Source organism: Cherax quadricarinatus, chromosome 5 (genome assembly GCF_038502225.1).
Source record: "Cherax quadricarinatus isolate ZL_2023a chromosome 5, ASM3850222v1, whole genome shotgun sequence".
NCBI classification, from domain to species: Eukaryota; Metazoa; Arthropoda; class Malacostraca; order Decapoda; family Parastacidae; genus Cherax; species Cherax quadricarinatus.
This window is the reverse complement of record NC_091296.1, coordinates 36,919,477-36,934,449: the sequence shown is the minus strand read 5'-3', so window position 1 is coordinate 36,934,449 and position 14,973 is coordinate 36,919,477. Positions and strand designations below refer to the sequence as shown.

Below are 14,973 nucleotides of genomic sequence, written 5' to 3'. Positions count from 1 at the left end.
CTGAATCCCTTCACTAAATATTACCCTGCTCACACTCCAACAGATCGTCAGGTCCCAAGTACCATTCGTCTCCATTCACTCCTATCTAACACGCTCATGCACGCTTGCTGGAAGTCCAAGCCCCTTGCTCACAAAACCTCCTTTACCCCCTCTCTCCAACCCTTTCGAGGACGACCCCTGCCCCGCCTTCCTTCCCCTATTGATTTATATGCTTTCCATGTCATTCTACTTTGATCCATTCTCTCTAAATGACCAAACCACCTCAACAACCCCTCTTCTGCCCTCTGACTAATACTTTTATTAACTCCACACCTTCTCCTAATTTCCACACTCTGAATTTTCTGCATAATATTTACACCACACATTGCCCTTAAACAGGACATCTCCACTGCCTCCAACCGTCTCCTCGCTGCTGCATTTACCACCCAAGCTTCACACCCATATAAGAGTGTTGGTACTACTATACTTTCATACATTCCCTTCTTTGCCTCCATAGATAACGTTTTTTGACTCCACATATACCTCAACGCACCACTCACCTTTTTTCCCTCATCAATTCTATGATTAACCTCATCCTTCATAAATCCATCCGCCGACACGTCAACTCCCAAGTATCTGAAAACATTCACTTCTTCCATACTCCTCCTCCCCAATTTGATATCCAATTTTTCTTTATCTAAATCATTTGACACCCTCATCACCTTACTCTTTTCTATGTTCACTTTCAACTTTCTACCTTTACACACATTCCCAAACTCATCCACAACCTTTGCAGTTTTTCTTTAGAATCTCCCATAAGCACAGTATCATCAGCAAAAAGTAACTGTGTCAATTCCCATTTTGAATTTGATTCCCCAAAATTTAATCCCACCCCTCTCCCGAACACCCTAGCATTTACTTCCTTTACAACCCCATCTATAAATATAATATTTTAATTCATATTTTAATAGAAATACTCATATTTATAAAATTTTTTTTGCAGAAATCTGGCATTGATCGGCTAATTCCCGATATGATAATTGATGACTACCAGTTTGACCCATGTGGATACTCCATGAATGGCCTGATGCGCAGTGTGCCTGTAAGTATTGACATTTATAGCATTTGAGATCTTTTAAAAAAAAATATCCTCATCTATATAAATGACAGTTATGAAGATTTGCACTGTACACAAATAACCCGCACATAAAAGAGAAGCTTACGACGACGTTTCGGTCCGACTTGGACCATTGACAAAGTCACACTGTGACTTTGTCAATGGTCCAAGTCGGACCGAAACGTCGTTGTAAGCTTCTCTCTTTTATATGCGGGTTATTTGTGTATCGTTCCAGTCATGGTATTGTGCCTTTTTTGTTATTTGCACTGTATTTGAAGAGATGTAATAATGGCTTAACCTCATTTACCAAGTTATTAAATATTTTTTTTTTTAAATGTCTGAATTCTTCCATGCCAAGAAAAGGGAGTGTTTAAAAATAGTTGGATAGGTTGCCCATTCCCATTGATAGTTCCCATAATCACAAATGTACTGAGGTATTAGTGAGATCTGCTAAATTGTCTTGATCTTTGAAATTGATTGTAACTGTAACATCACCACCAATCCCTCAAAATTCAGGCACTGTGCTTCTCACATAATAAACTTTAGTCCAGCTAACCAGTTTCTATGAATCCCTCTTCATAAATGTTTCCATGCTCATTCTTCAACAGCATGGAGCAATAAATTTCCCACATTTGAGATCTCTGCACCACTTTTGTAAATGCCCTTGTAGGGGTAAATCAGCTGTTCCCTGTATCAACAGATAATGAATGAAGTATTTACATATTTCCTCCTCCTGTTTGCAGTTATGATAATTTCCAGTTACAATTTACCTTCATAAAGCAATTTAGTTTTAATTTGTGATGAAAAATTTGAGATTTGATATGCATAAAATGGTGGGCACACATGGGTGGATCTCAGCCCAGAGACTATACAAGGTGAAGCAGTCTTTCCCTGCTTGCTCTGACCCATCCTGCCCTGCATGCTCTGATCTGTTCTGTCCTGCTTGCTCTGACCTGTCCTACCCTGCATGCTCTGATGTGCTTGTTCTGATCTGTCCTGCCCTGCTTGCTCTGACCCATCCTACCCTGCATGCTCTGACCTGTTCTGTCCTTTTTGCTCTGATCTGTCCTGCCCTGCTTGCTCTGACCCATCCTACCCTGCATTCTCTGACCTGTTCTGTCCTGCTTGTTCTGATCTGTCCTGCCCTGCTTGCTCTGACCCATCCTACCCTGCATGCTCTGACCTGTTCTGTCCTGCTTGCTCTGATCTGTCCTGCCCTGCTTGCTCTGACCCATCCTACCCTGCATGCTCTGACCTGTTCTGTCCTGCTTGTTCTGATCTGTCCTGCCCTGCTTGCTCTGACCCATCCTACCCTGCATGCTCTGACCTGTTCTGTCCTGCTTGCTGTGATCTGTCCTGCCCTGCCAGCTCTGACCTGCCCTTCCTGCTCTGACATGTCCTGCCCTGCTTTCTCTGACCAATCCTTCCCTCCCTGCTCTGGCTCAATCTTGCCTTGTCTGCTCTGGCTTACCTTAACCTGACCTGACTTTCCTCATGGAAATTTCGGGCTGAGTCCTGTACTTATTGACCACTCAGAAAATTCCAGTGTCTACAAAAAACATCCAAGGCAGGTGGTGTGTTCTGGCATCTTATAATGAATTGCCATAAAACCATGTATTTTGGGGTTTGAGTTATGATAGCTTTGAGGTTTGATAAATCATCTGCAATGGATAAATATCAGGGGATCACTGTTTATGTATGTATTGTTCAGCATCCTGTCAGACACATACTTTTGTCCACCACCTGTGGGGAAGAAGCTGTCTCGCTCTGTGTTTTCATATCCTTTTCTTTCTCTCTCCTTTTACATGCATCTTTCTTTTCAAAGGAACCAGTGGATTGAATATGAGCATTATTAGGAACCTCAGTTGATATCTCCATGCAGTATAATTCTACAACAAACTGTGATAGTGTATTTTATTCATGAGTTCACACATTGTTGGATCTAACCAGAGTCTATGACTAACTGGGTCAGCTGAAGCAGTACAACCTCTCCTCGGTTACCAATGTACTTGTTTACCAACAACTCAGAGTTATTATGGGCTTTCCGTTGAGTTTGTATTGTATGCCGTATGAGAATTTGGGTCATGGAAACATGCAGCATGGCGTCTCAGCATCGAGCATCTTAATATCTCCTTCCTACAGCCACTCCGTACACTTGCTATCACAGTCTCCAAGAATACATATTTGTACAAATTTGTAACTTATTATGCACCCCATAGCACAAGATAGTTAGAAGTGCAGCAGCACTTGGAAGAGGAAAATCAAAATAAAAATGGAAGAAGTACAAAAGAAGTTCATTGTAAATGGGTTAGCGATGTGTCTCAGCATGAAGCAATCTCCAAGACTACATATTTTGTCTATAAATTTGTACTTTATTGTGCACCCCACAGTACAAGATAGAGTTAGAAGTGCAGTAGCACTTGGAAGAGGAAAATTGAAGGAGTACAAAAGAAGTTCACAGTAAAGGGGCTAACTGGTGTGTTCGTCTGTGTGTTTACATTCTCAGTGTCTCGTGGCATCTTAAGAAATGATTAAACTCAGTGAACAAGGTATTTTTTTTTTTTCAACAAGTCGGCCGTCTCCCACCGAGGCAGGGTGACCCAAAAAAGAAAGAAAATCCCTAAAAAGAAAATACTTTCATCATTCAACACTTTCACCACACTCGTACATTATCACTGTTTTTGCAGAGGTGCTCAGAATACAACAGTTTAGAAGCATACACATATAAAGATACACAACATATCCTTCCAAACTGCCGATATCCCAAACCCCTCCTTTAAAGTGCAGGCATTGTACTTTCCATTTCCAGGACTCAAGTCCGACTATATGAAAATAACCGGTTTCCCTGAATCCCTTCACTAAATATTACCCTGCTCACACTCCAACAGATCGTCAGGTCCCAAGTACCATTCGTCTCCATTCACTCCTATCTAACACGCTCACGCACACTTGCTGGAAGTCCAAGCCCCTTGCCCACAAAACCTCCTTTACCCCCTCTCTCCAACAACCCTTTCGAGGACAACCCCTACCCCGCCTACCTTCCCCTATAGATTTATATGCTTTCCATGTCATTCTACTTTGATCCATTCTCTCTCAATGACCAAACCACCTCAACAACCCCTCTTCTGCCCTCTGACTAATACTTTTATTAACTCCACACCTTTTCCTAATTTCCACACTCCGAATTTTCTGCATAATATTTACACCACACATTGCCCTTAAACAGGACATCTCCACTGCCTCCAACCATCTCCTCGCTGCTGCATTTACCACCCAAGCTTCACACCCATATAAGAGTGTTGGTACTAATATACTTTCATACATTCCCTTCTTTGCCTCCATAGATAACGTTTTTTTGACTCCACATATACCTCAACGCACCACTCACCTTTTTTTCCCTCATCAATTCTATGATTAACCTCATTCTTCATAAATCCATCTGCCGACACGTCAACTCCCAAGTATCTGAAAACATTCACTTCTTCCATACTCCTCCTCCCCAATTTGATATCCAATTTTTCTTTATCTAAATCATTTGATACCCTCATCACCTTACTCTTTTCTATGTTCACTTTCAACTTTCTACCTTTACACACATTCCCAAACTCATCCACAACCTTTGCAGTTTTTCTTTAGAATCTCCCATAAGCACAGTATCATCAGCAAAAAGTAACTGTGTCAATTCCCATTTTGAATTTGATTCCCCAAAATTTAATCCCACCCCTCTCCCGAACACCCTAGCATTTACTTCCTTTACAACCCCATCTATAAATATATTAAACAACCATGGTGACATTACACATCCCTGTCTAAGACCTACTTTTACCGGGAAGTAGTCTCCCTCTCTTCTACACACCCTAACCTGAGCCTCACTATCCTCATAAAAACTCTTTACAGCATTTAATAACTTACCACCTATTCCATATACTTGCAACATCTGCCACATTGCTCCTCTATCCACTATCATATGCCTTTTCTAAATCCATAAATGCAATGAAAACTTCCCTACCTTTATCTAAATACTGTTCACATATATGCTTCAATGTAAACACTTGATCTACACATCCCCTACCCACTCTGAAACCTCCTTGCTCATCCGCAATCCTACATTCTGTCTTACCTCTAATTCTTTCAATTATAACCCTTCCGTACACTTTTCCTGGTATACTCAGTAAACTTATTCCTCTATAATTTTTACAGTCTCTTTTGTACCCTTTCCCTTTATATAAAGGGACTATACATGCTCTCCGCCAATCCCTAGGTACCTTCCCCTCTTTCATACATTTATTAAACAAAAGTACCAACCACTCCAACACTATATCCCCCCCTGCTTTTAACATTTCTGTCATGATCCCATCAGTTCCAGCTGCTTTACCCCCTTTCATTTTACATAATGCCTCACGTACCTCCCCCACACTTACATTCTGCTCTTCTTCACTCCTAAAAGATGGTATACCTCCCTGACCAGTGCATGAAATTACTGCCTCTGTTTCTTCCTTAACATTTAAAAGTTCCTCAAAATATTCTCGCCATCTACCTAATACCTCCATCTCCCCATCTACTACCTCCCCTACTCTGTTTTTAACTGACAAATCCATACTTAACCTAAGCTTTCTTAACTTGTTTAACTCACTCCAAAATTTTTTCTTATTTTCATTAAAATTTCTTGACAGTGCCTCTCCCACTCTATCATCTGCTCTCCTTTTACACTCTCTCACCACTCTCTTTACCTTTCTTTTACTCTCCATATACTCTGCTCTTCTTATAACACTTCTGCTTTGTAAAAACCTCTCATAAGCTACCTTTTTCTCTTTTATCACACCCTTTACTTCATCATTCCACCAATCACTCCTCTTTCGTCCTGCCCCCACCCTCCTATAACCAAAAACTTCTGCCCCACATTCTAATACTGCATTTTTAAAACTATTCCAACCCTCTTCCCCCCCCCCCCCCCCCCAATACTCATCTTTGCACTAGCCCATCTTTCTGCCAATAGTCGCTTATATCTCACCCGAACTTCCTCCTCCCTTAGTTTATACACTTTCACCTCCCTCTTACTTGTTGTTGCCACCTTCCTCTCTTCCCATCTACCTCTTACTCTAACTGTAGCTACAACTAAATAATGATCCGATATATCAGTTGCCCCTCTATAAACTTGTACATCCTGGAGCCTACCCATCAACCTTTTATCCACCAATACATAATCTAATAAACTATTCATTACGTGCTACATCATACCTTGTATATTTATTTATCCACTTTTTCATAAAATATGTATTACTTATTAAAAAATCTCTTTCTACACATAGATCAATTAAAGGCTCCCCATTTACATTTACCCCTGGCACCCCAAATTTACCTACTACTCCCTCTATAACATTTTTACCCACTTTAGCATTGAAATCCCCAACCACCATTACTCTCACACTTGATTCAAAACTCCCCACGCATTCACTCAACATTTCCCAAAATCTCTCTCTCTCCTCTACGCTTCTCTCTTCTCCAGGTGCATACACGCTTATTATAACCCACTTTTCACATCCAATCTTTATTTTACTCCACATAATCCTTGAATTAATACATTTATATGTCGATGGTAATAATAATAATTAAGAATAATAATAACAGTCGTTTGGAGTGCTTTAAATGTCTCCTACCAAACCTATATGAATACATGACATTTAAAGCACACTGTAGCGATTATTAATTATTATTATTACCATCGACATACCTTATTCACCGAGTTTAACCATTTCTTAAGATGCCACAAGAGACGCTGAGAAAGTTAAACACACAGACGAACACACCAGCTAACCCATTTATAGTGAACTTCTTTTGTGAGAGTAAGACACATGTGCAACATCTGGGTATCTTTATTGTAGACGTTTCGCCATCCAGTGGCTTTATCAATACAAATTCTAGGACATAACTGGAAGACAGTAGAACTATGTACAGAAGATGAGGTAATCAGTCCCTCAACCTAGGAGTAGGTGCGAACAGCACCATCGTCGTGGAGATTCTGAAGCAGAAGAAAGAATCCTGGCGCTTATATAGTAACGTCAGGTGAAGCAGACGAGGGCAAATTCACTGGTAGGCGGGATTCCCCAGTGGAAGTAGGTCCTTCCCAAAGAGATGGGTTAGTAGTAGTAGTAGATGTCGTAGTCGTGAAGGTTATGTACATGTCCTCAGAATTAAGATTCCATGATGTTGCAGTGTCTGACAAGTTGTGTACGAATGGTATATAATACCGACAAGATGAGAGTAAGACACGTGTCTTACCTCATCTTCTGTACATAGTTCTACTGTCTTCCAGTTATGTCCTAGAATTTGTATTGATAAAGCCACTGGATGGCGAAACGTCTACAATAAAGATACCCAGATGTTGCACATGTGTCTTACTCTCATCTTGTCGGTATTATATGCCATTCGTACACAACTTGTCAGACACTGCAACATCATGGAATCTTAATTCTGAGGACATGTACATAACCTTCACGACTACGACATCTACTACTACTACTAACCCATCTCTTTGGGAAGGACCTACTTCCACTGGGGAATCCCGCCTACCAGTGAATTTGCCCTCGTCTGCTTCACCTGACGTTACTATATAAGCGCCAGGATTCTTTCTTCTGCTTCAGAATCTCCACGACGATGGTGCTGTTCGCACCTACTCCTAGGTTGAGGGACTGATTACCTCATCTTCTGTACATAGTTCTACTGTCTTCCAGTTATGTCCTAGAATTTGTATTGATAAAGCCACTGGATGGCGAAACGTCTACAATAAAGATACCCAGATGTTGCACATGTGTCTTACTCTCATCTTGTCGGTATTATATACCATTCGTACACAACTTGTCAGACACTGCAACATCATGGAATCTTAACTCTGAGGACATGTACATAACCTTCACGACTACGACATCTACTACTACTACTAACCCATCTCTTTGGGAAGGACCTACTTCCACTGGGGAATCCCGCCTACCAGTGAATTTGCCCTCGTCTGCTTCACCTGACATTACTATATAAGCGCCAGGATTCTTTCTTCTGCTTCAGAATCTCCACGACGATGGTGCTGTTCGCACCTACTCCTAGGTTGAGGGACTGATTACCTCATCTTCTGTACATAGTTCTACTGTCTTCCAGTTATGTCCTAGAATTTGTATTGATAAAGCCACTGGATGGCGAAACGTCTACAATAAAGATACCCAGATGTTGCACATGTGTCTTACTCTCATCTTGTCGGTATTATATGCCATTCGTACACAACTTGTCAGACACTGCAACATCATGGAATCTTAATTCTGAGGACATGTACATAACCTTCACGACTACGACATCTACTACTACTACTAACCCATCTCTTTGGGAAGGACCTACTTCCACTGGGGAATCCCGCCTACCAGTGAATTTGCCCTCGTCTGCTTCACCTGACGTTACTATATAAGCGCCAGGATTCTTTCTTCTGCTTCAGAATCTCCACGACGATGGTGCTGTTCGCACCTACTCCTAGGTTGAGGGACTGATTACCTCATCTTCTGTACATAGTTCTACTGTCTTCCAGTTATGTCCTAGAATTTGTATTGATAAAGCCACTGGATGGCGAAACGTCTACAATAAAGATACCCAGATGTTGCACATGTGTCTTACTCTCATCTTGTCGGTATTATATACCATTCGTACACAACTTTTGTACTTCTTTCATTCTTTGTTCTTTATCTTCTTCCTCTTTCCACAATAAATACTCTTTTCTCACTCTACATTAGGACTACAAATATTTTAACCCTTAAACTGCTCAAACATAGATCTATGTTTGTACTGCTAGCTCTCCAAACATAGATCTATATTTTATTTTTCCTGCCTTAAAATTTGGCTCAATTGGCCTGAGATGCCTGGTGAGTATAGAATGGGTCTTAACACTCGGTGTGCTCAGTATTAAAAGAATTTGGGGCCACTTAGTACCTTGTGGGAGCACCAGTTCAATTGACCGCCAGCTAGAGCAAATAGCGTGGCAAACACCAGAGATTCACTGATGCCATGTTGTATTAACACTCCCCTTTTAAGAGGAAAGTGATGTTGACCCAGAGTTTAATGGCTTTGAGATGGATGTGGCCACAAGTGATTGAGGAAGTATAAAAAACCTCGATAATAACCCATGTGCAACATTTGTGCAACGTCCTTTCATTCTGATACCACTGGTGGTGTCATCCTGCCAGAATGTCCTATAACCTATGCCCTAGAGAGAAACAATTCTGGAACGTGTGTAATACGTATTCGGCTGGCTGGCTGGTTGGCTGTTTGGCTTTGACGTTGACTGACTTTGGCTGACTGTATCTCTCTCTCTCATAGGTACACAAGTATAATTATTATACATAGTGTAAATTACCTTGGATAACCCAAAAATTCCAGGCAAAGTGCTATACAGTGCTTGTAGATATAAGCCATAATAAGCATGACTGGCAACTCGGAGTAGCAAGTAATACGCATTTTCATTTGCTCAGGAATCAGACGACTGCATCGTGTGTAATACCTGTTGTATCTTTGTTTAAGGAGATGTCGGATGAAAAGGAATACACACTTGGATGGTTTGGTAACTCATAATGTGAAAGTCTTGAGGGGAAGCCCAGGAACCTTGCTTTGTCCAGTCTAGCCTAGCGGGAACTGAGAGGGAAGGCATGCAGCCAAGTGCTCACATGTGTGGGGCTCGTAACATTTCAGCTAGCCACGGAGCCTATACAGTTAGTCAGGGAGCCTATGTATAACATAGCTGGAATATCTACACATACTACACAAGTATTCAATGACACTACTGATAGTTGGTTCACGAGCTGCTCTCTGAGAAAGAGAGAAGCAGACGGAAAGACAGACGCACACACAGGTAGACAGACAGATAGATAGACAATGTTTGTGTGTAACAGTGAAAAACAAAGCTAGGGTTTCCTGGAGTAGCGCACGATCATCAAGTGTCACTCCACTGCTGCAATGTCAGCAGTTTAGTGACACTCTTCTTAACACCATGCTTCAAGGAGTTTCATATATACTCCAGCATGTATAAAACATTGCCAAGGCCTATAAATACTTTCTATATATTTCTAGATAATAGTAAATGACTAAGCCAGGTGAAAATGTTCACCTGTTAGTATATTTGTGACTATTTGAGTACTATATTTCAGTACATAATATTAGTGTCAGAACAAAGATTGGATATGAAATCACAAGAACTGCTATAAATTGTAACCATCAGAACATAAAAATAATATAAATTAAAATAAAAACGAGGAAACAGATATATCGGCAACACTTCTGCAAGTGGCAGGACTCCATGTTGCCATCAGGTGAGTATCCAGCACCAACTTTACGGTCTTATATCTCGGTAAGTACTGATCCTAAATTTTTTTTTGGTCTTATCACACATAGAAAATTACCCTCTTTAATTTAAAAAAAAAAAAAAAAATTCAAAATATTTGGACAGTTTAAGGGTTTTATGCAAATTAAAACAAGGTTATCATGTTGGAGTTTCCTTTTTATTTTTTTTCTGTTTTTTTTTTCTAATATATTTAATTCACCATTTGGCATCTTTACACAGTGGGCAGAGCTATAGCAGAGAGGGAGAAGGCCTAAGCAGTGTCTCAGTAACTGATGGTTCACCATGATGCATAGAGGGGTGTGCCTTATGGCACTATAAAATATTGTATATAGTAGGCCATTATATTACACAGATTTATTTGGCACCTTTTGGTTATTACACTGTTGAAAAATTGAAGGATAATTTTCTACAACACTTTGTAAAATTAATTTAATGCAATTTGGTTTGCAGGAGGGGGAAAAATTTGGAGTGTTGCCTGCTGGATATTTCCCCAACTCAGGCTGCTGCCCGGGTGTGGGTTAGATCACGCGACCCCCACCACCCTTGTCCCAGCGTTCTGTTCATACTGTTTAGGACCATCCTCTCCTAGGAGCTAGCTGTGTTTGTGGATTGTGTTTTGATCTTTTAATTGCTATATCTTATATCTGCCAAGCAATCATGGCATCCAATAGGCATACAAGTGTTACTGAAAGTAGCAAGAAAAAGGTTAAGCATTTAAGTCTTGGAGTTACAAAGAAAATCGAGATATTAGACAAGCTTAAGAGTGACTCACGTGTGGTGGATATGGCAAGAGCCTGTGATCTTAATGAAATGTCAGTTCATACAATTAAAAAGAATGAGGCAAATATACGAGCTTGTGTAATGGATAACCCAGGATGTCATCTCATGAAAAGAATGACGCATAAATCACAACAAGTAAATAAAATGGAAAGCTTATTGCTTGAGTGGATTGAACAAAAAACAAAGATGCACCACTTAATTTCATCTTAATTAGGGAAAAGGCCTTACAGTTGTTTAAAGCAGTGCGTGTGATAAGGAAGGAAGGCCTGAAAACGTGTGTGTTTAGCACTGGGTGATTCCACAACTTTAAGTTGTGTAATAAGTTACATAATATTAAGTTTTCTGGTGAAAGTGCTTCAGCTGATCAATCAGAAGCAAGTAATTTCCCTGTTGAATTTCAGAAAATTATTTCTGAGGGTGGCTATGAGCCACATCAAATATTTAATGCTGACGAGACAAGTGTTTTTTTTGGAAGAAAATTCCAACAAGAACTTATACCAGTCAGTAAGAGAAAAGTACACCGGGTTTCAAGACAGCAAAGGATCGCTTCACCTTGCTCCTTTGCGGTAATGTGTCAAGTGATTTCAAGTGTAAGCCCATTGTTATTTACTGCTCTAAGAATACTCATGCTTTGAAAGGTGTATATAAAAACACCTTAAAAACACCAGTCAGCATGGAAGACAGAGGAAATATTTATTGACTGGTTTAAGCATCACTTTATTCCTGAAGTCAAGTTTTACCTGCACAGCAAGAACCTTGCATTCAGGGCTCTCTTCATTCTTGATGATTCCCGTATTCATCCAGAAGCTTTGCTGGATGTGACCCCATGTGTGAAAGTTATATTTGTACCTCCAGATACAACATCTTTAATACAACCACTAGATCAGGGAGTTATTAAGTCATTCAAGTGTAACGACACATAAAAAGTCATGACAAACTAGTTGCATCAATGGACACTGACTCCAACCTGGCAGTACCAAGCTTCTGGAATAAATTTAACATTGCAGATGCCATCAGCTGTGCTAGAAGTGCATGGAACGAAGTGCCCCAATCAACATTAAATGCACGCTGGGGAAAGTTATGGCCTTCTGTAGTTAATTCATTAACTGGTTTTTCCTTGCTTGAAAGTCAGGTTCAGGAAATTGTTCAGCTGGCAAGGAGATTACCAGGTGATGGTGTTGAAGATATGAAGGAAGAAGATGTGAATGAGCTCTTAGATGATAATGATGAAGACTGGAGCTCAATGAACAGGTACAAGGGAGCCAGATAAAAGAAGAAAATTAAGAACCTAAGGAAAAACAGTTAACATTGCACCAGTTACATGAACAGTTCCATGTTGCTGCTAAACTAGCAGACTTTTTCACTGAAGAGGACCCTGACAAATCTAGAAGCAGTGCTTTGAAACTGGGTGTAGAGCAGCTGATGCCTTACTGTCAGCTGTATAATGTACTGCAGGGTAAAAGAGCCCAGAGATCCATTACAGAATTTATGCACACTCCATTACAACCATTGACTTCAGTATCAGATCCTCAGCCATCCACCTCAGCTCAGTAGGGCAACACCGTGCATCTCCACTCTCTTCACAATCGCTGACATACACCAGCAACCACAATTTAAGGTAAATAATATTTCTGTTGCATTTGTAGTCCTAAGCACAAAAACAACATTATCATTTTTATTTTTCTAAGATCTGGATGTCTAAAAAAAAAAAAAGTTGTTTGGATTTGGGGGGGGGGGTGTTGAGGAACGTAACCCTAATTTTCCTATAAGTTCTTCAGTTTATGCAACATGGCATTTTCAGGAACGTAACAACTGTGTAATATAACAGTCTACTGTAATTATACTATTAAATAAAGATTATCTACCTATCATATTTATTCCAGAATATTAAGTATAGCAAAAATAATGTAGAAGCATGATAAAGACACCTAAATTAATAAAAACTGACATCATATGGAGAGGTAGTGAAGGGTCGGCGGCAGGGAGGGATAAATAAAAAAAAAAGGTGACAGCGACCATTATGGAAAATGTTATGTGCCTGAAGGGTAACTATAGACGATCACTCTTATCATATGCAAAGACCAAAAAAAAGTGCGATTTTCTTGAAAAAAAAAAAAAATTCCAACTAATCAGCTAAACATGCGTTTCCTGGAATATCTCAAAAGTAAGTTATTAACCTATTTTATGTTGCGTTACCGTTAATAATGAACGGATTGAAAAGATTTTCACAGCAAACATAAAACTGAATGTTTTAATTTTGGGTGGTGACATTATTGAAGCATCAGTAAGGGGTGGTTCCTTGATTAGCGACGAATTCGTTTACTGAAGAATGGAGCTCCATCGGTAAGTGAGGAGAGGCTGCATTGTTCTACTTGTAAACTACTGTCCAGTGTTTCCAAAGTTGGTAATGAAGATTATTTGGATTTTTTACGGGATTCATTTCTCTAAGTTGTTATTAGAGACCAAAGAGCATTTTGCGCTGCTCAAGTCCAGTTTATATGTTGGTCTGACCTTCAATTAGGTCGTGGCCGAAGTTTACTATGTTGGACACCATTTATGTCCCATACCAGATCCTCACCATTTGTGAATATAAGGTGTAGGGTATTGTGTAGTCACAGAGTCCTAACAGTTCATTTGTGTTTCTATATTTGTTCATTTTAAGTCATGTATGAAAGGTTTTAAGACAGTGTTCAATTTTCAAGAGCTAATCAGTAAACTGCTGGGAAGTTGTGTTTGGGGGTTTAACAAAGACAAAAACCAAATTTTTATTTTCAGTTTTCATTGCCAGAATTGTGACAATGTGCTAACTAGTTCAGTGTACATTAGTGATTACAGTGGAACCTCAGTTTTTGATGACTTTTTGTCAAAGTTTTGTCCCAGTTTTCATTAATTACCTGTTTTTGTCGAGTTGACAGTGGTCCACTGTACTGAACGTATCTGCCTGCGCCCACACAGAACATCTCACACGTTCTGAGTCAGTCTGGCTTTGTTTCTTGTCAGTAGAGGGTGGTAGAGATAACCTCTCCTCCCTCTCCCCCATCTCCCCTCCTCACCGTCTTCCATACGCCAACAAGAGTCTTCAATAAAAGTAAAAGTGATGTTAAATGTTCATTTATCCATTTCATTAGTCCTTTATATTTATTTCTCATCCTAGGTAGTAGGTTGGTAGACAGCAACCGCCCAGGGAGGTACTACCATCCTGCCAAGTGAGTGTAAAATGAAAGCCTGTAATTGTTTTACATGATGGTAGGATTGTTGGTGTCCTTTTTTCTCTCTCGTAAACATGCAAGATTTCAGGTACGTCTTGCTACTTCTGCTTACACTTAGGTCACACTACACATACATGTACAAGCATATATATACACACCCCTCGGGTTTTCTTCTATTTTCTTGTTCTTGTTTATTTCCTCTTTCCTCCATGGGGAAGTGGAACAAAATTCTTCCTCCGTAAGCCATGCATGTTGTAAGATGCGACTAAAATGCTGGGAGCAAGGGGCTAGTAACCCCTTCTCCCTTATATATTACTAAATGTAAAAGGAAAAACTTTCGTTTTTCCTTTTGGGCCACCCCGCCTTTGTGAGATATGGCCGGTGTGTTGAAAGAAGATTTATTTCTCATTGTTTTCTGTATGTAAAACTATAGTTATTCTCTATAAACTGTATTTTTTGTTAATACTTTTGGGTGTCCAGAACAGATTAATTGCATTTACTTTATTTCTTATGGGAAA

At 39.9% G+C, this 14,973-nt stretch overlaps 1 protein-coding gene across 1 annotated transcript in view; it reads left to right on the top strand.

Moving 5' to 3' along the window:
* The window catches only part of SamDC (S-adenosylmethionine decarboxylase), a 123,708-nt gene that overhangs the window by 96,521 nt on the left and 12,214 nt on the right, over positions 1-14,973 (top strand). Inside the window, exon 7 of the mRNA XM_053771031.2 lies at positions 983-1,081. Within this exon, the coding sequence (XP_053627006.1) occupies positions 983-1,081 (99 nt within the window). The remainder of the gene's footprint in view (positions 1-982; positions 1,082-14,973) is intronic.